Here is a 22,333-nt window from a genome sequence, read left to right on the forward strand (position 1 = left end):
AGAAAGGATGCCCTGCCAATCACCTAATCCTAAATCCTTAGCCTGACATATGAGCCCACCACTGTTTAGTAACCCAGTTGCTAAGTGACCATTGGTTTAGCCATGCATGGTGCAGCAACAAGCCTTAAATCACAAATTGATTTCCATGCTGATATTTCACAGGAAGTTACTTGATGAGGGCAGTTGATTTCCAAACATTTGATTATGATGCTTTATTGTCGGTGTATGAAAGAAAAAAATATTTGTGTGTGTCTGTGGATGTGTGTGTGTGTGTGTGTGTGTGTGTGTGTGTGTGCGTGTGTGTGTGTCAGTGTGCGTGCGCGCGCGCACGTGTGTGCGCGCATGATAGATACAGACATACCAAATTGTTTTAACTTGACTGATAGCCTGGGCTTGTGACATGCAATGGAGCATGTAGCATATGGCTTGTTTTACTTCTTCCCGGTGCATGAGTCAAACTGTTGACTTAGGGCCATGCTCCTTTGGTGACTGCTCATCAAAGACTGGTGCCGATTGACATACATGTTAATGTGTGTTCTAATGTGTTAATTTGCGTTACATCTTTGCGTTACATAGCGTTTGTGTTACATAGAGATGTCTGTATGTTTTTTGTTGGAAAGCGTGTATGTGTGTATGTGTATGTGTGTATGTGTTTGTGTGTGTGTGCGCGCTCATGCATGTGTGTGTGTGTGTGTGTGTGTGTATGTTTCTGTGTGTGAAAAGGAGGAAGAAAGAAAGCAAGAGCTTTTAGAGGGAAGGGAGTGTTTGTGTTTGTGTGTATGTGTGCGCGTGTGAGTGGTCACCCAAAGACATGTGGTCACCCTTGCAGCAAAGAAGTTGGGCCTTGGAGATATACATATTTGCAAAGCCAACGAAACTCTAGCACGTCAAGGATTACAACAAGAAACCGGAGCAGCCACGAGCCGGGAATGATGTGTAGATACGGATTAGTGGACAAGGTCACTCCTTGTGCAGTAGAGGTGAGAGCAGCCCAGGAACAAGCCGAGAGAGAGAGAGAGAGAGAGAGAGAGAGAGAGAGAGAGATGAGCTGCAGAAGAGTGTTGAAAAGATGAGAGAAAGAATGAAAGAAAGAAATTGTGTATAATTATTTAACAATACATGTCATCAATGAAGAATTGAATGTTCATGTCTAAGTCATCGGGAAATTATATGGTCCAGAGTGAAGAACAATTTCTGATGTGTCACTGTTATGACTGAAAAGAATTTAACATGTTATGAAGATAGACAGATGAAAGTGAAAAACATATTTATATAATTGTACGAAACAATTATTTCTGAAAAATATGTTATTTTAACTAAATTACATCCTACTCTCTCTTTAGTTTGAAGGAGTGAATATTTTTCTGACAGTTTCCTAATACTTTTTTATTCTAATGGACAGGAATCATTGACACCAGAAGAATATTAATTACTTGTCACCTATTTTGCAGAAGTCCAAACATGATGTGTCCACATAGTGTTGGTGAAGAAAGACGGTCGAACCAGCCACACTGATGGACAGATGGACAGATGAGGAGGAGAGAGACACAAGCATGCAAGCAATGAAACACATCTCTCTCTTTCTCTCTCTCTCTTTCTCTCTCTCCCTCTCTCTCTCTGTGTTTGTGCATATTACACAGAGACAGAGAGAGGGATAGAGAGAGAATGAGGAGGAGGAGTAGGAGAGCAAAAGAGAGGATCCATTTGTCCGAGCATTCTTTGTTAATCCGGTGCCAAAATAACTTCTCGATGTCTCACTTGTTTGTTTTTGTTTTTTTCCTTTTCCTTTTTCATTAAATGTCATTGCGGCTGCCTGCCCTGTCCTCTAGCTAAATATGGGGAAAGCAAGAGTGTGCATGGGGCATTAGAGTGGTACAGACAGCCTAGGGAAGGGTGTGGGGCGGGGTTTAGCCTCGTCAAGCACGAAAGAGATTGGTCAAGGTTAACCCTCTCGAGTACGTCTCAACCAATCCCAGTCAGCTTCGGTTTAACTGAGAGGGAACATACAGGTACTTATTGGGGAAGTTGTGTTGGATCCTCGTCGGGATACTTTGTTTTTTTTTCAGGGGGAGTGTGAATCACAGATCTTTGTTTTTCTCTGACTCTCTTTGGTCAGCTCATCAGCCAAGCCAGCCACTATGGTAAGATTTTCTCTATGCTACATACCTATTGGATGTCGAGATGTAAAAGGGAAGGACACTGACTGACAATCAGTTAGTTAGGATGACCTGGTTCTTCTTGGGATTAGAAGCTTTTTTTGAAGACAGTAGTCCTGGAAACAGAGCTGACCGTCTGTAAAGATAGTGGATTGGACATTCACCCTTCATGGACTAGTATCTTGCGTGACCATGAAATCATCAAGGTGTCCAGAAAACACCCAGCGCAGCACCACTGGATGTATGAGGATGTTTATGTGGGCGTTCAGAGTATTGGTGTGGAAAAAGAACAGGTGTCTGTGGCAAACAGGTCAAGCAGTTATTTTGTGGACACCAGTTGTTGATCATTTTTAGCGTCTAATCAGTTATCTGCAGTCAGAATGTGTACATTTTCAAAATGAAATACATTTAGTTTCCATATGACTTTTCCAAAGTATGTCATATATTAGCCTTTGGGGGAGGATTTTTGAGGCAAGTTTATTTGATCTTAGATGCTGTGATGGGAGTTGACATGATGGTCAGCACTGGAGAGAGCACTGGCAGGAACATCAATGTCACATTCATGGGAGCTAACATAGCTGACATCTTAACACTTGAAGCTTAGCTGATAAGCCAAGTATACATTGGTCTATGGTGCACTATTTCTGCTGCAGAGGACAGGTGAAAAGGCCAGCAAGGCCAGTAAATGACCCAGCCATTTGATGCTGAAGGGCCAAATCCCAGAGAGAGAGCTAGTAATTTCTGGACCTTGTGATCCGGTGTTGTGCAGGGAGAGAGCAGTGACCCCATTCGGCTTCAAAACTGGATCTCAAAGAAAACTAGAAATGCAATTCCAAGGAATTACCAGTGCATGAAAATGCAAAAATAGATAGATAATGTAGATATGGTTACTAAGGTGTAGCTAGGGTAAACATGGTGGTTGCATAGTTTACAGAGAGTTGATAGTGTGAAGGTAGACAGTTTAAAGATGAAACATTCCAGCTCTAACTTAACTAATGATTTCTATCCATGTTAAAATGTTGATTAGCTAACTTAGGTAATGATTTCTAGCAGTTACGCTAAAAATGCTAACTATGCTAGCAATGCTAATTTTACTAACAATGCTAACCAGGTTGATTAGCTAACTTAACCGATGATTTCTAGCAGTAATGCTAAAAATGCTAACTATGCTAACAATGCTAAATTTGCTAATAATGCTAACCAGGCTGATTAGCTAACTTAGTTGATGCTTTTTTGCAGTTATGCTAAAAATGCTAACTATGCTAACAATGCTAACTATGCTAACCATGTTAACTAGCTAACTTGCTAGTGAGGACTTTTATTTTGAAACATTTGTTGCTAGGGTATCCATGGTGGCCACTATCAATAAACAATAAGTTACTGCAGTATAATCATGTTGGTTGCTATGGAAACGGTCATAAACACTTAATTTTAATGGTTGCTATGTTGGTTGCTAGGTACATGGAGGTTTCATGTAGTTGACTGGAGGCATAGTGGATGATAACTGACAGTTGGAATGGTTGAACAGTTAAATAGTTGAGTAGTTTCAATGGTTAAATGAGTTAATAGTGTATTATTGCAGTGAGGACTTTTATTTTGAAACAGTTGTGGACAGAGGAAACAGTTTAACAGGATATGTGTAGTCTTCTGAGAGACTGTATGCTTAAAGCCAGAGAAACTGACAGTTGGTGCCCAGGTGGCCGGCCACCTGGCTTAAGATTCTAATTGCTGCCGTGATGTCATAATGAGCAATGTTAAGTCTATGGGGGAAATTGTAATAGTTTTTAACTAATAGTTTAAAAAGTAAAAAAGTTACAAAGTTGAAAAATACAAAGCACACATGGCATAAGCAAGACCTACGCAACAACGTTTGAATGAAGTTTCTATGTTAAAGGTTGGGTACGGAATTAGCAAAACGGACGGCAGAGTTTGAACATATACAACCTCAAGTCCCGCCCTCCATGCACGAGCGACAATTCAAATGCGCAGCGCGAGAGCGAGCCAGGCTAAATGAAATGCCATCCTGGCGTCTACAGCACTATGAGCTGTAGTCTCCATACAATCACTCACATCAACTTCCCCAATTACATTCTTTAGGCTATTCACCTCCAAAGGGTTGTAGTACATATGGTTCAGTAGCCATAGGTGTGTATATTTGAACAGAATCTGGTTTGTTCTTACCAGGGCGATTATCTCCTGAAATATCCGAGTTTAGTGCTGCCCCGTTGGTTCGCCTATTCCACCGTAGCTCCAAGCTGTTAAGTTTCGATTTCATGTTTACAGCACTCTTCGTGTCATGGTAAAATGTAATTTTTGCTACATAGCTTATTTATTGCGTGGGTGATTGAGTTTCCGTAGGTATCCGCTGCCTTAGTTAGTTTGTATAGAAATGAAGTGACACAACAAGAGGGGAACATGGTCGTGCAGCAGCAGGCAGTTGGTTTCGTTTCAGCACTGACTCGCGGTCACCAGCTTTCGAAAGGGTCGCGCGCGGTGGGGAGGGGGAGTAGGAAGAGGAGTAAGACGTTAGATTGACGATCGAGCTGTGAAATGATGGAATGGGGTGAGGAATTCTATTGGCTGGAGTTTTTCGAGCCCTGCCCGTTCCGCAGGTGATTGACGTGTTTAATTTCCATTTCAGTGCTTCTAACTTAGTGGCTATAAGTGGGTTAGGAATAGGATTTCAAGTGATTTTGCAAAAATGGCCAAAAAAGCTCATTCCATACCCTACCTTTAAATGGTTCAAGCTGAATTGCGTGCGTTAGAAGAAGAATAATAAGAAGTTGCGGAAGAAGACTTGGAAGAACAGTATAGTGCATTTTCATGCACTATAATAATCATTTGGCATCATTGCTTGAGCGTAAACTCAACCCCCCCCCCCCCACCCCTCCCCCCCCTTCACACACTCACACACATAACTTCTCTCATTCCATGGTGCTCTAGCCTACACACTAGTTCTTCACCTTTTGCTGTGATCCCAACTACAAGTGATACTGGGTGGACAATGGCCTCAAGACAAGCCACAACCATGCATTTGCTCCTTCGACTTGGAAAGAGGTGTAGCACTAACCTCAAACCAGAACTTCAGAGTAATGCACAAATATGTTGGTTTGGGTTTCAGAGCACTAATAAAGACCCTCTTTCACAGTGAGGGATTTCTCGCTGAAGACATTAACTGTAATGACTGATCGCTCAGTGGCAAGAAATGGGATTTAGTTTTATTCTTTTGATCTTCAGTTTCTCCTTATGCTTATAATGTGTTTTATTGTTGATTCAGTGGACTGTTTCCTTCCTGGTTGAATTTAAATGGTTATATAAATTGTAGATAGTAAGTAATGAAAGTGGAAAAGAAAGAAAGAAAGTGACTATCTTTTCAAATAATTAAGAGTCGGATTACTCTCTAATCTACAGTAAGGCAGTTCCTATAGTAACCTGTCTTTATGTATTGCATCATTACACTATAAAGCAACCCTAATCAACCCTAATGAGGGAGAAATTGATTAGGGTTGCTTTATAGTGTAATGATGCAATACATAAAGACAGGTTACTATAGGAACTGCCTTACTGTAGATTAGAGAGTAATCCGACTCTTAATTATTTGAAAAGATAGTCACTTTCTTTCTTTCTTTTCCACTTTCATTACTTACTATCTACAGTGCCTATAGACAATCATCACACCCCTTTGAAGTTACTTTAATTGTCTTACAGCCTGAAATCAAATCCATTTTTTTTCTTCCAGTTTTATCTACAAATGAACAACATCAACTACAACATCAAAATAATTTTAAACGGCTACAGTTCTGAACTTTAATAAAGAAATTAAAAACTAGAATAATAGGGTTGGAAAAGTCATCATACCCCTGATGTAATACTTTGTGGAGCTTCCTTTTGCTTTAATTACAGCCATGTGTTAGCTTTGCACACCTAGATTGGGGAATGTTTCATCAAATTTTGTGGGGAACGGCGAATGACTGCTCTCTTCAAGTACAATTTTTGTATGCACAATCCTCAGCTCTTTAATGCCTCAAATGAAATCACGTGATGAAATCACGTCACGTCATGTTTTTAAAGCAACATATCAGCTTGGCACTGCTATGATTTCATCATTCAAATAAATACAAGCCTTGAAGACTAGCTAACTCGAGTGACATTTTAGAGAATGGAGGTGAGGACCAGTCTATTGAAAGTTTGGATGTTTTTGCTCTAATGGGAGGCAACTAACATTGTTGAAGTCACCGTTTTATGTCACAAAGGTAGTTAGCTTGAATTTTGACCTCTTGTGGCATCCAAGACATCTGTTCAATTTAGACAATGCTCAATGATGCAAAATATCACAAAGGTCTTGTTTAGTAGGCACCTTTCAACAATCTTTGATCATGACTCAACAATAATTAATCATATTCAAATTGATCACTTGGTAGTAAAAAAGAAGTAATAGAGATTATTCCTTTTTAAATGGTCTGGACCGTTCTTTGATTATTTGGACAATGCAATTTTCTTTGTGTGTATATGAGATTATAGACCTCTCACAAAAATGGCCAAATTATATACCTCTCACAAAAATGCCTCTTTCTTTTTCAGCCGACTGATGCCCAAGCAGATGCTCGCTCCTTCTTGACCGAGGAAATGACAGCGGGTAATTTTGTGTGTGTGTGTTTGTATGTTTTGCCTGCATAAAACATTGTCAAATGAATGATTAATAATTGATATGTTATAGCCTGTTTGTTTTTATTTGTTTACTGTTTTTTGTTTGTTCTATAGGCAAATATCCATGCTTACTTTGATTTGCCCATGTATATCTGATGACATTACTGAATTGTGTTTTAAAAAAATAATTGTGTTAAAAAAAAAAACTCAAATAATGATGGAACATTTACAGTAATGGATCTTGTTTGTATGACATTGGAATAGCAGGAGGCAATTAGTAGACTTGATCAAGCCAGCCCATCATTGCCTCCTGCTGTTCCAATGTCATATAAACAGAATCCATTATATGTTCCATTATTTTATTTATTTTTTTAGACATAACTATCAACAGCATTAGTGCAGTGTAAAACTACAGTTGCTTTAAATTACCTATCTTTGTTTTTGTCAGAGTTCAAGGCTGCCTTCGACTTGTTTGACACAGATGGTGGCGGTGATATCAGCACCAAGGAGTTGGGTCAAGTCATGAGAATGTTGGGCCAGAACCCAACCAGAGAAGAACTGGATGCCATTATTATAGAGGTTGATGAGGATGGTAAATCAAACCTGTTGATGTAATATTTCCCTGCTCATATTATATTTTCCATTGACTATTAAACAAATGTGTAAATTTTATAGGACACTTTCATATGGTAATTAGTTATTCATTGATGTACTGTAAAGTTCAGTGCAAACACATACCTCTTTAATACACATTAACATAAAAACACCTAGACAAGATTACTTAAATGGCTAATTCAGAAAAGGCATATATTCAAAATATAATTGCTTATTTCCTTCAACATTCTGGCTAGAGAACATTAGTGTTTATATTCCAAATGTGAAGTGCTTGTTTATTGTAGGTATCAGTGTCATCAGATCAGTAAACTCGTTAATCTATTAAATCTTCTGTAGGCAGTGGAACCATCGACTTTGAGGAGTTCTTAGTCATGATGGTGCAGCAGCTGAAAGAGGACCAGGCTGGAAAGTCAGATGAGGAGTTATCAGAATGTTTCCGTGTGTTTGACAAGTGCGTATCTGTAAGCCTTAAGCATGAACTGAATCTTTTTTCCTTCCAATAATTTGTCAAGTATCTGTGAACCAACAATCACTGATTTGGTTAAATCTGTTTTGTTTGTTAGTTTTAACAAATGATCACCTGAATGCCGTCATTTGTGATGCACACGTTTATTCTTGTATGTACAGAGTAGGTACATGATTGAACAGTACCCCACAGGCCGACCTTACTTGACATTACTTACTTGCCAGTGTCTGAGTTGCTGTACATGGTTACATTGGACGAGGACAGCCATCCTGGTTGTAGTACATTTAAACATCTGCAGGGGGCACTGCCCAAAATCTTCACCCTTTTCTAGGCCATGTGTGTGTCCTAGTGAAGTGCATAGTAGATAGTTAATAAAATCCCTTTCAGATGACTAAGTGAATGATTGTTTTGATTCCAATGACGATGGCAACAGGAATGGGGATGGGTGGATCGACCGTGAGGAGTTTGGCGACATCATGCGTGCCACCGGAGAGCCATTAATGGAGGAGGAAGTGGACGAGCTGATGGCTGACGCTGACACAAACAAAGATGGCAAGATCGATTTCGATGGTGAGGAGATTTTATCTGTGAACACACATCTTATGATATCTTATTATAAAAACATACTCACACACACACGCACACACACACGCATGCACGCCCACACACAGACACACTCTCTCTCTCTCTGCTCCCCTCATTACAGTATGTCTATAACCACCTTCATTATGTCTGTGTAGACTATCACAACATCCCTCTCCAATGGTGGTATGTAATCCAGAATCTCTCCTTCTCTTTCACAGAGTTCCTGAAAATGATGGAGAACGTCCAGTAAGAGACAAACCATATTCCTTCATTCCCCATTCTTTACAAGAGGCTGTGGTGAAAATACAGAGAACTAACACCTTGGAGAAGAATGAAGATTGAAGATGGGAAGTCCATCATTTTACAGAAAAGTCAGCAGCCAATGGTGATGAATCGACCATATATTCTATTGCCAACACTTTTCTGGAGATGGCTGCTGGTGGACATTTATAAATAGCTATGTGAAACCCTTGAAGTGGACTAATCCCCACCCCCCATCTATCCCCATTCCTCCTCCTCCCAATACACCCTTGAGAGACTTTCCCTCCCACCCCTTGCCTCTCTTTCAGCTGTCTTCTTCCACACCTGCTACTTCTGGAAAGATACCCGCCTACCCCATCCCACCCCCTTATTTGAGTCTCCTCTTTGGGCCCTCACTGCGTGCCCCACCCTCTGTGAAACGTTCAAAAATAAACTAGCTTCCATCTTCGCCTCAGAATCCCACCTCCATGTTTTATATTGATGTTAAAGAGACTACAAATGACGTAAAACACTCAGAAACTATATCATGTAATTCAGGAAGTGTGTGTGTTCAAGGGGATTTATTTCTTCTTGAATTAGACAACAGCCATGGCAGAGAAAAACAGAATTGGCCGAACCTCTCTCTACTTGACAGAAAGTACTGGAATGTTTACAGCATGTTGTTTTTGATGCATTACTCACTGTCATTTCCAGTAAAATGTCCATGCCATTATTACAAGTTGACACATTTGTCTTTTTGTAGTCTCATTCTTCATATTCCACACCTAAATATAATATTGTATGTCAATGAGATACGTCACTGCATTTTCTCATAAAACTAACCCCCCACCCCCTTCCCCTTCCCTGCCCTCCCGCCTTCCTTGGCACTCGTTTGGGTCACAGATCATATTTCCACATCATGAAAAATCTTCTCTCCCCTCACTCGCGTTTAACATCCATGTGGCAGTCCATAGGCGGAGAGACCGAATGTCTGTTTCAATGTCTAATTTCTTGTCTTCACATTGAGTGAGGACATATTCCAAATACTCCTATATATCCACAATACTTTCCTTTATGTGTTACTTGTCTTTTACTACAACAGCTAAACAGTCAAGTGCCACATTTCTTTAAAAGGAAAAAAAACACCAATATACCTTTCTAACCATGCAACAAGATGCAAGGTAACGTTGTCTTTCATAACCAAACAAAATGTCATCCCAAGAAGAAAACAGGGCGGAAAAAATCTAATCTCATTCACTCAGTGTGATCTTCGCAAGCTGCTCAGCCTACATCATCCACTGATGTGTCTTTGTCTCCCAGGAAAGGTACAGTCACCATTCACCAATTGCGTTTGTTGTAAATGCCCATACCATCTCCCAGGATTGGAATGCAAGGTCAAGCCTCGAAAAGCCAGATAATTGATTCTGAACCATCCCCTGAGTGGTGTTTCTAAAAGCGGTCGAATAGCATCACAATACTTGCGCGCATCACTCCACAAACTCTCCCTTTAAAAACATAGCCCCTCGACCTCAAAGTATATAGGGCTTAATGCCCTCCCCCATGCTAACAGCCCCAGTCAAGAGTTCCCGAACTCCTAGCGCATGTCTCTTTGCCCGCCTTCCTGGCTGGGTTCAGGAAACAACCTCCATACATGGAGAGCCAGATTTGAGGCCGCAGTGTGTGCAAATTACCTGGTTTGTTGGTTGTATGTGTGTTTTCAGGGGAGGGGGCCACTCTATCCCCTTTTAGCCTTCAATCATCTGCTATTCGGGGCGCGGTGAAATTTCTGCACCACTGCAGTTTTTCCTGGGCATCTAAGGTTTCACTCTACCCCTGAGAAGTCCCAAGATAACCACCCACCCAAGAGCCTAACTGTGCTCTGCACAGACAGCCTCCTAAACGTTATAAACGCCATTTCAAACACCATATCCTTCATTTGCATCCGGAAACTAACAACAGTAATTTGCCAACCTTTAATACAACCTCAAAACAAGAGAGATTACAACCTTGCTGTCTATATTGTGTACATTCCAAATAAATATTAGTTGAGTATCTAACAATGACGCACATACAACCCTGGTACAGTGGGCTTGTATAATGCTAAATTGATCAGAATCCAGCATGTATTTATCAATAACTGGGTTCCTTTTTATTTGTCCAATTAACTCAACCAATTTGACTTGTACAACCTGTTAAAACTCTTTGTTTCCCTTCTAAATATGCTCTCTGTTTATATTGAATGCCTGAACCAAATCTCAAAACGTTATAGAGCAATAGCAACTACTGTTGTACAAACTCGAAATTTCGATTGGCTTGTGGGCACCCAAGAACCCTAAAAGTTCAAGATTCTAAATCTGGAGGCCTGGGTACGCCAGGGGGCGTGTCTTAAGTGCTCCGTTTTAAGTGAGTCTGAACTGTCACTTGACGTCTAGTCTATCTGTTGAGGTGCACACGGATTGACCACTCCTTTTGGGCTTATTTCGTGGATATTAAGGGGGAAAACTAATCCACTTGCCTACCATGGTAAGTAGGCATATAACACAGTCAGCGTCGACTTGGTTTGTAAAAGCATGAAAAACAACATTGAATGCAGTTGGCTGTGTGGAATAATCCCAGAAGAATTTGTCATTCTTTGACTTAGAATTAGCCTACATAGGCCGATGGAAAACCTTAAGAACACAACAGGATACTGTACAGAGATATGGAATACCCATGGAAACAACGATTGCTTCAATTAATTGCAGCTTTTTGTCGTTTATAAAAACTCTTGGTTAAAAAAAAAAGTGATTCTAGTGCATATGGACCAGATGGATTTCATATAAGATGTTTTTTAGCCTAATAGCCTACTCTTGCTGTTATCTTTTAATTGGTTGCCTAGGTCTAATGACATTAGTTCTGAATAAAACAAGCATGAATATAGTGGACATTTGAGTTTGGTCAATTGGTGGCTATAATAAGGGCAAGGGTCATATTAAAGGGTTAACGCCAGCGGTTGAGAGAGAGAGAGGGCACCGATCTAAAAGGAAGTCTGTCAGAGTCGTTTGTGTTGCCTATGCTGATTACTTGCTTGGGCGACACATTCCAAGGATTGTGTTTCGGAATTACCATGTACAGTCACTGGCTGCGGGGATAATTCGCCTAGCCTTAAAATAGCGCAATAACTTTCAGCAGGTGTCGGATGAACTAGCGGCCTTACCAATGGTTTCTATGACAATTTGCGAGAGGCCAGTGCAAATTAATTATGCAAGGCTTGAAAATATGGTGTTCTAATGGATTTTATTTTGAATGGTATGTCGGTTGGTTAGTTAGCTGCAGGCTAAATCAAGCAACAATAATGACAAACACAAATATCATTTTGTAGACTGACGCGCAACAGGAGGCCCGCTCATACCTGAGCGAGGAGATGCTTGCTGGTGAGTGTATCAAAGAAAACATGATTTTTTAAAAAAAAAAAAAAAAGGTTAAACGTATGTAAAACTATCTGTAATGATTGCATTACGTTGTTAACACTTCGTTGTGGACCCTGATAGAGTTCAAGGCTGCCTTCGACATGTTCGACACTGATGGTGGCGGTGATATCAGCACCAAGGAGTTGGGTCAAGTCATGAGAATGTTGGGTCAAAACCCAACCAGAGAGGAGTTGGAAGAAATCATCGAGGAGGTCGATGAGGACGGTGAGAAGGCATATGTCGCTGATAAAACATTAGAGCTAACCGAATGCATATTGAAGTGTTAAAGGCTTGACTTACACTCATGTTTATAGTGTTAGGCCTACAATGTGGGCCTTGTTTGTAAACGGATGATTGTATGACCTTCAGGCAGCGGTTCCATTGACTTCGAGGAGTTCTTGGTCATGATGGTGAGGCTCCTAAAGGAGGACCAGGCCGGCAAGAGCGAGGAAGAGTTGGCAGAGTGCTTCCGTGTGTTTGACAAGTAAGTCACTCTATGCATAGGCTATGTGTGGTATGTTGCTTACTTTTTGGAAGCAGACTCTTTCATAACAACTGTTGTCTCTTTAGCAACGGTGATGGATACATCGACAGAGATGAGTTCGCTGAGATCATCCGCAGCACTGGTGAGCCCGTTACAGAAGAGGAGATTGATGAGCTGCTGAAGGATGGAGACAAGAACGCCGATGGCATGCTTGACTTTGACGGTAATTCACCCTTTTTACATGCTTTGAAGGCTTTTATTATTTTCAATTGAAGGTCTGTACATGTCTTTATACTATGAAGTGGTTAGTAATTGTGGCTTGTGCATTTGTCTCTTTCAGAATTCCTCAAGATGATGGAGAACGTGCAGTAAAACACTCACGGACATTCCTCTTCCCCGTTACCCTCCTGCCAACCAACCAGTCCCCTCACACCCATGCCCCTCACTGCCCTTATGTCCTGGTCCATTGCCTCCTCCCCCTTCATCTTGACTCAGCTAGTCCTCAACAGACAGATTGACACCCGGATGGGGCTATCCAACACTCTGGGGGCCACTTCTTTTTTTGTGACAGAAATGTTCATACGGTTGCGTCAGTGACCCGCATGTTCAAAGACCCAAGGAGCCAGGTTGTGACAGCCCCACGGGAGAACGCTTAGTACATCAAGAGCGCACACCATCAAAAATGTCCTCAACATTGCTGGGCGTTTAGTCTAGACATAGACTAATTCGGCAGCTCGCTATCGCTGCTTAGACCAATGGCAAAGCATCAATCATTTCATCGTGACTAATAAATGCTTGACAGTACAAAATAAATAAATAAAACATGCTCATGTTTAGTTGGTCTAATGTTTGATGGTCTGTATGGTTTTGTTTTGAGGAATATCAATAAACATTATATTATTTTTTTCTTTTTTCTCTCCAAAGGTTTCATTGCTCTCTAGTGACATCCCCTACTAGTTTTGTGGGCTTTTTTATGTTTCTGGATACATGCATGGTAATCCGGTTCTTGCCTGTATACCTGTCAGGCCTAATACTTTTACACTTGTGTTGTGTCTCCATAAGCCAGGTCTAAGTCTTTTTTTTAGGTTTCTTTTCAGGTCAAATGTTGTGAATACTCTCTTTTCTTCACATCTTAAAAACTGTCCTACAGGTATTCCTACTAGCACACTAACCATTTAGACTACACCACATAGGCTAGACAGAAAACATATTTGGGAACAAGTTGAAAAATGCTTCTAAGCTCACAATGTAATGTATGGCAAGGATTGAAAGCCATCCATATCCCTGCGCAAGACATTTTTCATGTCAGCATAATCTATGCCATCTATAGATATACTGAAACTTGGGGAGTATGCATCAAGCATGAATGCATACAAGTGTCAAGAAGGTGTTGTAGTCTAATCACTCAGAATGTTTAAAATCAAATGCAGTTTTACTTTGGAGGCAAAACATATATATTTACTCTGGTAGTGGGCCCCATCACACTGGGACTGCAACCCCTTCCAAAAAATTCCAATAGGATTCCAATCAGATTTTGGAACAAACAGCATGACTCCAATAGCAACAATCCTGTGGGATTTAGGATTGTCCAAAAAGAAAATGGCAAAATCTGATTGGAATCCTTTTTGATAAAGGACATGCTTGACCACTGTTGTGCATCTAGAAAACAATGCTGTATGATAGCATAACCATATAACTTGGAAGGGAAAGGAAACAACTACAAAACGTTGGCAACAAAAGAAAAAAGTTTAATTTTCATTAAAACAAAATGTTGGAAGGATGATATGGTGAACTATGATAGGCTTGGTATGACAGACACCAGTTCAACAAAGAAAACTGTGAAAGGCTTCTATTTTGCCTAGATGCATGCGTCTCCATCTCGATCAAGAGCGACTCAGTCACCTTGAAGCTGGGTGACGTACTGTGTGGGGCGCTGTCTAAGTAGATGAACCCTTATCACCACTCGTGGGTCATTTGAGAATCACCAGTTTCCTATTACGAGCCATAATTCGCTTCGTCAAAAGCTTTGCGAGCCCTCTTCAGCTCTTCGTTCATAGTCAGAAGATCCTTCACTCTGGCGAACTTTCTTGGATCCTTGCGAATGAGAAACACAATATCTTCAACCTGGACACGGCCTTGACGACCAATAGACATGGCTTTATGGGTCATTTCAGTGATGAATTCGATCACAAGGTCCTCGAGAATGTCCACCGATTCGGTATACGGATTCTGATCATCTCCAAACCCGTACATCATGCATCGGAGTTCTTTAGAAAACAGCCTCTTTCTTTTGCCGTGGCCTGATTCAACACCGTTGCCTGCATCGTCGAAATCTTCGTCAAAATTAGCGTCATCCTCCTCTTCAGCCATTCTAGAAAGCGGAGTCTGTAGTTAGGTCCTGGTCAGCAAAACCAAATTGGATAGATACTATATAAAATGTTATTTAGCGTTAAAAATTAGACAATTCGCCGTTGATGCGTATCCCACTGCACAAACAAGCGGTAGTCTGTTCTACGTCACATCCTGCAGTACTTCCGTAGTGGGCTGGAGTGTAGCGCGTCCGTCGCCGCCACCTACAGTTTTGGAGTGCGGATTTGACAAGGCAGTTTTAGAAGGTAAGCACCCCTTTTGTTGCGTTGAAAATTCACCCAAAACGTACTGCTTTGTTTTAGCCTCTGTTACAGCTTAATTTATTCCACCACTGTCTTTTACAGTTTCATATCCTTGCCAACGTCACGACAGTGGTGTGCAAGTAAAACTGTCCCAGTCTGCAGCAGTTCATGACGGCTAGGTAGCTAACACGTTAGCAATTTCACACAACACGTCAGACAAGTACGGACAAACCCAGAGTGGTCCCTTGTTTCGCAAATGGATTTAAACTCAGATTCGTTGTTGTTTTTAAGTGAATAGGTGGCATGCAGTCGCCACATATTCAAGAAATAGGAGAATGATTTGATGGCACTGGATCACTTTGTTGGTTTGGCTGCATAATTTCCTCTCCCATTTATCTGAACAAGGCAACCTGCCAGTTGGTAAGTTAACCTGGTTAGCACCAGCTAAGGGAGGGAATGGTGGTGGTGGTGGTCTGAGTTTGACACTTTGTGGTGCTCTCTTTTCGTCTTTGTTGTTACACTGGCTAAGCATTGTTCAAAGTCAACTTTGTCAACAAGTTTTTTGACGCAACCATGTCAGTAACTGTCAACATAAACTATCGAACTTTACTGGTTTATTACTGGTTTTATTCGTTAAACTGTTGCCTACCTATATGGATAACTATTAAATCACATAGACGTGCATGATTAGCTAGTTTCTGTAGCCATATTTAATTTACATAGAATGATTGGCACGGCTAACTCAGTACACAAAACTGGTAACACATGGTTGCATAACCCTTAACATGATGAGGCTACCTTATCAACATAGTTATCGCCCAATACTAAACACTGCCTGTCTTTGTTGACGTGGCTGTCCTTTCCCCAGGTGTGATCATTGAGGAGGACTAAACGACAGAAAGTCATGATACGCATTGAGTGAAGCCCTCCTCCAAGAGAGGGCTGACAGGAGGGCCGTTATGGCGTTCCCCGTACAATTCCTCTGCCGTGCGCTTCGCACCGTGGGATTGGTGCTTTTCTATTATGTCTTCTCTATTGGAATCACGTTCTATAACAAATGGCTCATGAAGGTAAGGCTTTGCATAATGTATGCTTGTTGCTAAGGTTTATGCTATCTAAATCTAAAAAAGAGGAACACTTACACTAGACTCAAATTGTTACTTTAACTTGTCCACCTCTGGAATGCAGTGCTCTCCCTCTAAACGTGCTATTCATGTTTTTCAGGGCTTCCATTTTCCTCTCTTCATGACCCTAGTGCACCTGACCATAATATTTTGTCTCTCTGCCTTGACTCGTTCTGCCATGCAATGTTGGACGGGTAAACCAAGGGTTATACTTAGCTGGTCAGACTATGTCTACAAAGTGGCACCAACTGGTAAGTTCTGCAGCATGTAGACAGCCTTTTACTAATTCAGATGCTCCTTGGTTCCAAAAGTTGTCGAGCACAAAAGAAAAGACACCGGCACCATGAAAATAGGGTCACTGAATGTCTTTTTCTGTGCTGTAGTGCATATTTGATCATTCTCTAGGCCTGAATGGAGCCCAAAGTCCAGACTGGCTCGAAGGGCCTGTTGGAAAGCCTTATCAGTGATTGCTTTAGTTTTCACAAAGTGAGGGCTAGACCATGAACCAAGATAATTTCTGTATGATATGTTTGTAGATGTAATCAGTTCCAGCACTTTAAGTGTATACATTTGGAAAGTTCATTATGATATGCTGCTCTACCTAAAGATAGTTTATTCTGCCACTGTGTTCATTTGAGTGATTAAAGATGAAATATAATGGCTCACAATACATCCTCTGTAATGTATGCATACTGTGCAAAACTTATGCTGAAATGATCTCAATTGATAGTGTTTTTTCTTGTATAAACGATGGCCTCATATGATGGCAGCATAAATAACATGACTCATAAGATTTGTGGCTGTGTCATGACTGGGTGAAATTCTTTGTATGGTGTAAGCGCTTGGCAAACATGTACTGTTATTTACACTCTGCTGTTCTTGTCTGCTGTAGCTCTGGCAACTGTGCTGGACATTGGGTTATCCAACTGGAGCTTTCTCTTCATTACCATCAGTTTGTAAGTATGTGTGTGTGAGTGTTCTCTAAGGTGGAGAGTGCATGAAGGATAGAACATATTTACGAGTCAAATTCCAGAGCAATTCCGGTTTTCGTGTTTTTACAAGGCATTTGAAAATACCTTTTTTTGCATCTTAGTTCACTGAAGAGGCTAGGTCTGATGTATCTTGTTTTGTGCTGCAATGTTCCACAGGTACACAATGACCAAGTCTTCCGCTGTCCTCTTCATCTTGCTGTTCTCGCTTCTCTTTAAACTTGAGGAGCCGGTAAGATATGTCCTCACTGTGTCAATAGATGTATTTATTTAAGGAAACTCGTGAAGCCAACAGGTGATATTGCATCTAATGAACTTGTGTTTTGGTAAAGAGTTTGTGGCAGAGTTGCTTTGCTAAACTTTCCATGTTTGATTAAATTACATTTGATTCATTTATGCTGGTTAAAAAGCAGGGATGCTGGTCTTCCTAATGGCCCAAAAACGAAAGTATAGGAAAATGTGTTAAAGTGTGTCCCACTCTAACTTCAAATGTCATAAGGTTATTTCTGTTATGTGCTGTTGTCTATAGTTTATTTTGTATTTGGAGATTATTAACTGTGATAGTTCTATATGTTTGAAGAAATCAGAAATCATCTGATTTATCAAATAAATTCATTTCTGTTTTTGATTAATGTTTTTTTCTGTTCTTTTCTAACTACCTTCTCAGAATCCATTCCTCATTGTGGTGGTCCTACTGATTTCTGGGGGTCTGTTCATGTTCACGTATGAGTCGACCCAGTTTAACCTGGAAGGGTTCATCATGGTCCTCCTCGCCTCCTTCATCGGCGGCATCCGCTGGACCCTCACACAGGTCCTCATGCAGAAAGCAGAACTGGGTGAGGAACCGGGTTGCACGCTTGATGTTGTTGTGTTCCCTGTGCCAGAATATGGCTCGATGGTGTTTTGGGCCCCCAACGCCGTCTTCCAGGCAGCGCTATCACCGTCGACTTCAAGGCACCTAATCCTAAGCCTTATCCTAACCTTAACCTTAACCATAACCCATGCCTAACCCTAGCGCCTTCCAGGCAGCGCTGCCACGAAGACAACGTTGGGAGCCCAAAACACCAAGAAACCAGAGTGTGGGTGTGATAAGATGTAGGTGTGGCAGAGTCACTTTCAATCTTTTGTCCCACTAAGAACAGACAATAGTTTTTTCCAGTTTTACCAGATCTTTTAACAGTTATTGACCTTTCAGCCAGCCCAAACTCTGTAACATTTGTTTGTGACACTAGCCACGCCTTTTTTGTCATTCTGATTAAACTATTGATATAGCAGTCAATCCGAATGACCGTATACAAGGCTGTTCAATCGGAATAGGAACGGACTACACTTCCTCTTTCATTCCGATCAAAATTTTGATCAGATCAGGAATTTTCATTCCGATTGAGATTTTTATATGACAAATATTATTCCAATTGAGCTGTTATTCCATTTCTAATTGGAACATTAGTGTCCATGTAAGTGTGGTGTTGTTACAGTGTGTGTTTGGTGCCATTTTCCTCTGTCAGCTTGTTAAACATTGCTCTTCTGTCGACAGGGCTTCAAAATCCAATTGACACCATGTTCCACCTACAGCCTCTCATGTTCCTGGGACTCTTCCCACTCTTCCTTTACAATGAAGGTTGGCCTTGGGTCCCATTTGAAAATCTGTCTGTTTGCGAATTATCTTTATTTTATTAGGATTGCTTAAGACAGGTACAATATGTGTCACCACAGATTTACAGATACAAGTATATTTACAACTTTATATTATATATACTAACATGAAGACGTCATCATTTAAGTGATTACCTTCAGGCCTGAAATCAATCAGCAAGCATTGTTGTTATTTATTGTTTGTCATTCACTGCCCTGTGGCTAATGTGTTTTTGCCTGCTCATAGGGTTGAGTCTGTGCACCTCGGAGAAGCTGTTTCGTGTGAGTGAAATGGCCCCTCTGTTGTATTCCCTGTCCACCCTTGCCGCGGGAGGCTCACTGGCCTTTGGGCTGGGCTTCTCCGAGTTCCTGCTGGTCTCGCGAACGTCCAGCCTCACTCTCTCCATCGCTGGGATATTTAAGGTGGGTCTGGGAGCCTGTGTATGGTCTTTATAGTATAGTAGCAGCAGTAGGCTATTCCCTAGGCGAGGCCTATATAGGCTACTCTACAGTTCAGGACCAGGTAGTTATCCAAGCAAGTTAAGTTAATTTGGGGTCAACTTCAATTAAACAAATGAACACCAAAATTGGTGTTGGGGGTGTGGTCCAGATTTGCATCATCACTTCACAAAACTCCCAGAAATCACTGTGCCTGGATACATCAGTTTGTATCCTCTAATTTAAAGCTGTCAGGCAACCAACAGATGGTCTGCTCCTGTTCTGTTCTGTTCTGTTCTGCTGTATCAGAGCGTCAGCACATACTGGAGCTCTTGAACTCTCTCTCTCTCCCCTCTCCCTCTCTCTCTCTCTCTCTCTCTCTCTCTCTCCACTGTTTAACTCTCTCTCTCTCCCCTCTCCCTCTCTCCACTGTTTAGGAAGTCTGCACATTGTTGCTGGCAGAGGTGTTCATGGGAGACAAAATGAGCCTGATTAACTGGCTGGGCTTTTTTGTCTGTCTGTCCGGCATCTCTCTGCATATTGGCCTTAAGACTTACTACAAAGGTAGGATGAACCTGATGTATAGTATACGCCATGTAACTGTGATTTCACAACCATAAATGCTCACTTAAAGAGAACACTGTGCAGAGAAAATAAGTCATGTTTGCTGCAAGAAATTTGTTATAAACATATTTATACATACGTACTTTAAAAAAAGTTACTTTTTTTTATAAAAAATGTACAAAAAATGAGCCACTCATAATAGTAAAAATAAATATGTCTGTATTTCAAGCTAAGGCACACTCCGTGAGGCAGCTGCCCTGTAAAGAAGGCCCTGAAATCGAGCTTCCTCTCCTGCGTCGGGAAGAGGAAGAGGAGGAGGTGTACGACGAAGACGAAGAGCAGGAGATCCTGCACTGAGCACGAGTGACCACTGCTCAATTTGCGCTTGAGCCCCACATAAAGAAGATCTCCACAATGGAGGAGGATATTATGCGGGATCGTTCTCATCCCAAGAATGGTCACATTGACCCCAGAGACTGAAAAACAGTACCGTGCCTCAGCAAAGAGGGCCCATTCTGTTAACTATGGAACTGCTAGTATTTTCCAGTGTCAGACCATGATTTCTTAACAATGGATTAAAGATGCACATGGGGAGTGTAAACCACATTACTGACATGACTGACTTGACAACTGAAGTGACAGTTGTTTCCCCAATGGATGGGAGGGCGGTTGGGATCAGTAACCACACCCCAGCGTGGTGTCGGAACCAATTTTTTTGTGGCCTTCATGTATAGTTTACTAGAGTAAGCCACTGTTCTCTTTGGGTGGAGCACATGTTCATTTATGAACAGCTGTGATTATTTGCTGAAGCTATGTCCAAACCATTAACTTAATTAATGAATTACACTTTATTCACACATTTGTTCTCATCTGCTGTTTGTGAATTTTATAAATGCGCTGTTTGCATTCACTGTGTGATCCATACCATGGTCTCTGCACCACACACCCTATCTTCCTGGCTCGGTGGGTCTTTGGTTATAGAGCACATCACTGACATGATCGTGGCTCCTCGAAATTAGATATCACAAATCGGAAGAGAGAGGAGATCTTGTACCTTTCCCTGCATAGAGTCGGGCATGATAAGATGTCCGTTAGAGGGAGATTTGCTTTCATGCGGCAAGAGTACAAGAGAGATGCAGAGAGCAGTTATAGATGAAGGGGAGTTAGCAGCAGTGCCTTATTAATCTGATTGAATTTATCTGATTGAATTTGACTGAGTTTGTGTAGGAAAATGAACCAACATACATACATACATGGGTTGATGAACCAACATACATACAGTGCCTATAGAAAGTTATCATACCCTTTTGAAATAGTTACTTTTTTTGTCTTACAGCCTGAAATCAAAACCCATTTTTAAAAAAAATCTTTTCCAGTTTAATTTACAAATGTAGCTGTACAACATCAAAATAATGAAAAAAATGTCAACAGTTCTGAAAATTAATAAAAAATTAAAAACTAGAATAACAGGGTTGGAAAAGTCATCATACCCCTGACTTAATACTTTGTAAAGCTTCCTTTTGCTTTCATTACAGCCATCAATCTGTTTGGATATGTCTCTATTATAGCTTTGCACACCTAGATAGGAGAATATTTGCCCAATTTTCCGTGCAGAAATGTTACAATTTAGTCAAATTCTGTAGGGAATGGCGATGGACTGCTCTCTTCAAGTCAATCCACATATTTTCTATAGTATTTAAGTCAGGGCTCTGACTTTGCCACTTAAGGATATTCACCATCCTATCCTTAAGCCACTGCTTTGTTCTTTTGGCAGTATGTTTAGGATTTTTGTCGTGTTGGAAGGCGAATGACCTCCCCATCCTCAGCTGTTTAGGAGAGGGACGCAGGTTTTCCTCAAGAATTTTGGTGTACTTGGCAGCATCCATTTTCCCTTCTATCCTGACCAATTGCCCAGTCCCCGCTGAAGAGAAACATCCCCAAAACATAATGTTGCCCCCACCATGCTTCAAAGTAGGTATGGTGTGTTTTGGGTGTGTTTGGGTGTGTATACTGTGTTTGGTTAGCGCCTGGAGCTCAGTCCAAAAACGTCAATCTTAGTCTCCAAAAAGTTTGATCTTAGTCTCATCTGATCATATAAGCTTTTTCCACATGGTAGCAGAATATTCCAGATGTGTTTTTGCACTGAACTCCAAGCGCAATGTTTGGCGAAAACCAACACAGTACACCACCCAAAACACACCATACCTAGTGTGAAGCATGGTGGGGGCAACATTATGTTGTGGGGATGTTTCTTTTCAGCGGGAACTGGGCAATTGGTCAGGATAGAAGGGAAAATGGATGCTGCCAAGTACACCAAAATTCTTGAGGA

General features: G+C 41.1%; 4 protein-coding genes across 6 annotated transcripts; 3 read left to right on the forward strand and 1 right to left on the reverse strand.

Moving 5' to 3' along the window:
• Positions 1-2,010: 2,010 nt before the first annotated feature.
• Positions 2,011-9,178, forward strand: LOC134087241 (troponin C, skeletal muscle). Its single transcript, XM_062540616.1, has 6 exons — positions 2,011-2,141; positions 6,738-6,792; positions 7,252-7,395; positions 7,755-7,869; positions 8,318-8,454; positions 8,688-9,178. Exons 1-6 carry the CDS (start codon positions 2,139-2,141, stop codon positions 8,717-8,719), a joined length of 486 nt encoding a protein of 161 aa, XP_062396600.1. The 5' UTR covers positions 2,011-2,138; the 3' UTR covers positions 8,720-9,178.
• A 1,926-nt stretch (positions 9,179-11,104) lies between these two features.
• LOC134087242 (troponin C, skeletal muscle-like) lies at positions 11,105-13,552 on the forward strand. The gene is made up of 6 exons (XM_062540617.1): positions 11,105-11,232; positions 12,071-12,122; positions 12,240-12,383; positions 12,528-12,642; positions 12,729-12,865; positions 12,983-13,552. Exons 1-6 carry the CDS (start codon positions 11,230-11,232, stop codon positions 13,012-13,014), a joined length of 483 nt encoding a protein of 160 aa, XP_062396601.1. The 5' UTR covers positions 11,105-11,229; the 3' UTR covers positions 13,015-13,552.
• Positions 13,553-14,369: 817 nt separating this feature from the next.
• taf13 (TATA-box binding protein associated factor 13) lies at positions 14,370-15,012 on the reverse strand. Its single transcript, XM_062540624.1, has one exon. The coding sequence runs from the start codon at positions 15,010-15,012 to the stop codon at positions 14,638-14,640; it is 375 nt and encodes a 124-aa protein (XP_062396608.1). The 3' UTR covers positions 14,370-14,637.
• Positions 15,013-15,125: 113 nt separating this feature from the next.
• Positions 15,126-20,910, forward strand: slc35c2 (solute carrier family 35 member C2). 3 transcript variants are annotated; one of them, XM_062540622.1, is made up of 11 exons: positions 15,152-15,257; positions 15,357-15,674; positions 16,123-16,324; positions 16,479-16,629; positions 17,271-17,334; positions 17,527-17,599; positions 18,035-18,203; positions 18,905-18,988; positions 19,250-19,425; positions 19,878-20,004; positions 20,234-20,910. In XM_062540622.1, exons 3-11 carry the CDS (start codon positions 16,214-16,216, stop codon positions 20,359-20,361), a joined length of 1,083 nt encoding a protein of 360 aa, XP_062396606.1. In that variant the 5' UTR covers positions 15,152-15,257; positions 15,357-15,674; positions 16,123-16,213; the 3' UTR covers positions 20,362-20,910. The 3 variants fall into 3 exon arrangements, with proteins under 3 accessions (XP_062396607.1, XP_062396606.1, XP_062396605.1); XM_062540623.1 differs by lacking the exon at positions 15,357-15,674 and having other exon boundaries at positions 15,126-15,257; XM_062540621.1 differs by lacking the exon at positions 15,152-15,257 and having other exon boundaries at positions 15,272-15,674.
• Positions 20,911-22,333: the final 1,423 nt, after the last annotated feature.

The sequence above is a fragment of the Sardina pilchardus genome, chromosome 7 (genome assembly GCF_963854185.1).
Source record: "Sardina pilchardus chromosome 7, fSarPil1.1, whole genome shotgun sequence".
In the NCBI taxonomy this organism is placed as follows: Eukaryota; Metazoa; Chordata; class Actinopteri; order Clupeiformes; family Clupeidae; genus Sardina; species Sardina pilchardus.

Coding starts and splice junctions, on each gene's coding strand:
- LOC134087242 (XM_062540617.1), top strand. Junction 12,384..12,527: donor CGAGGAGGTCGATGAGGACG/GTGAGAAGGCAT, acceptor TATGACCTTCAG/GCAGCGGTTCCATTGACTTC. Junction 12,643..12,728: donor TGCTTCCGTGTGTTTGACAA/GTAAGTCACTCT, acceptor TTGTCTCTTTAG/CAACGGTGATGGATACATCG.
- slc35c2 (XM_062540623.1), top strand. CDS start 16,214: ATGGCGTTCCCCGTACAATTCCTCTGCCGTGCGCTTCGCACCGTGGGA. Junction 16,325..16,478: donor ATAACAAATGGCTCATGAAG/GTAAGGCTTTGC, acceptor CATGTTTTTCAG/GGCTTCCATTTTCCTCTCTT. Junction 16,630..17,270: donor CTACAAAGTGGCACCAACTG/GTAAGTTCTGCA, acceptor TGTCTGCTGTAG/CTCTGGCAACTGTGCTGGAC.
- LOC134087241 (XM_062540616.1), top strand. Junction 7,396..7,754: donor TATAGAGGTTGATGAGGATG/GTAAATCAAACC, acceptor AATCTTCTGTAG/GCAGTGGAACCATCGACTTT. Junction 7,870..8,317: donor TGTTTCCGTGTGTTTGACAA/GTGCGTATCTGT, acceptor CGATGGCAACAG/GAATGGGGATGGGTGGATCG.
- taf13 (XM_062540624.1), bottom strand. CDS start 15,012: ATGGCTGAAGAGGAGGATGACGCTAATTTTGACGAAGATTTCGACGAT.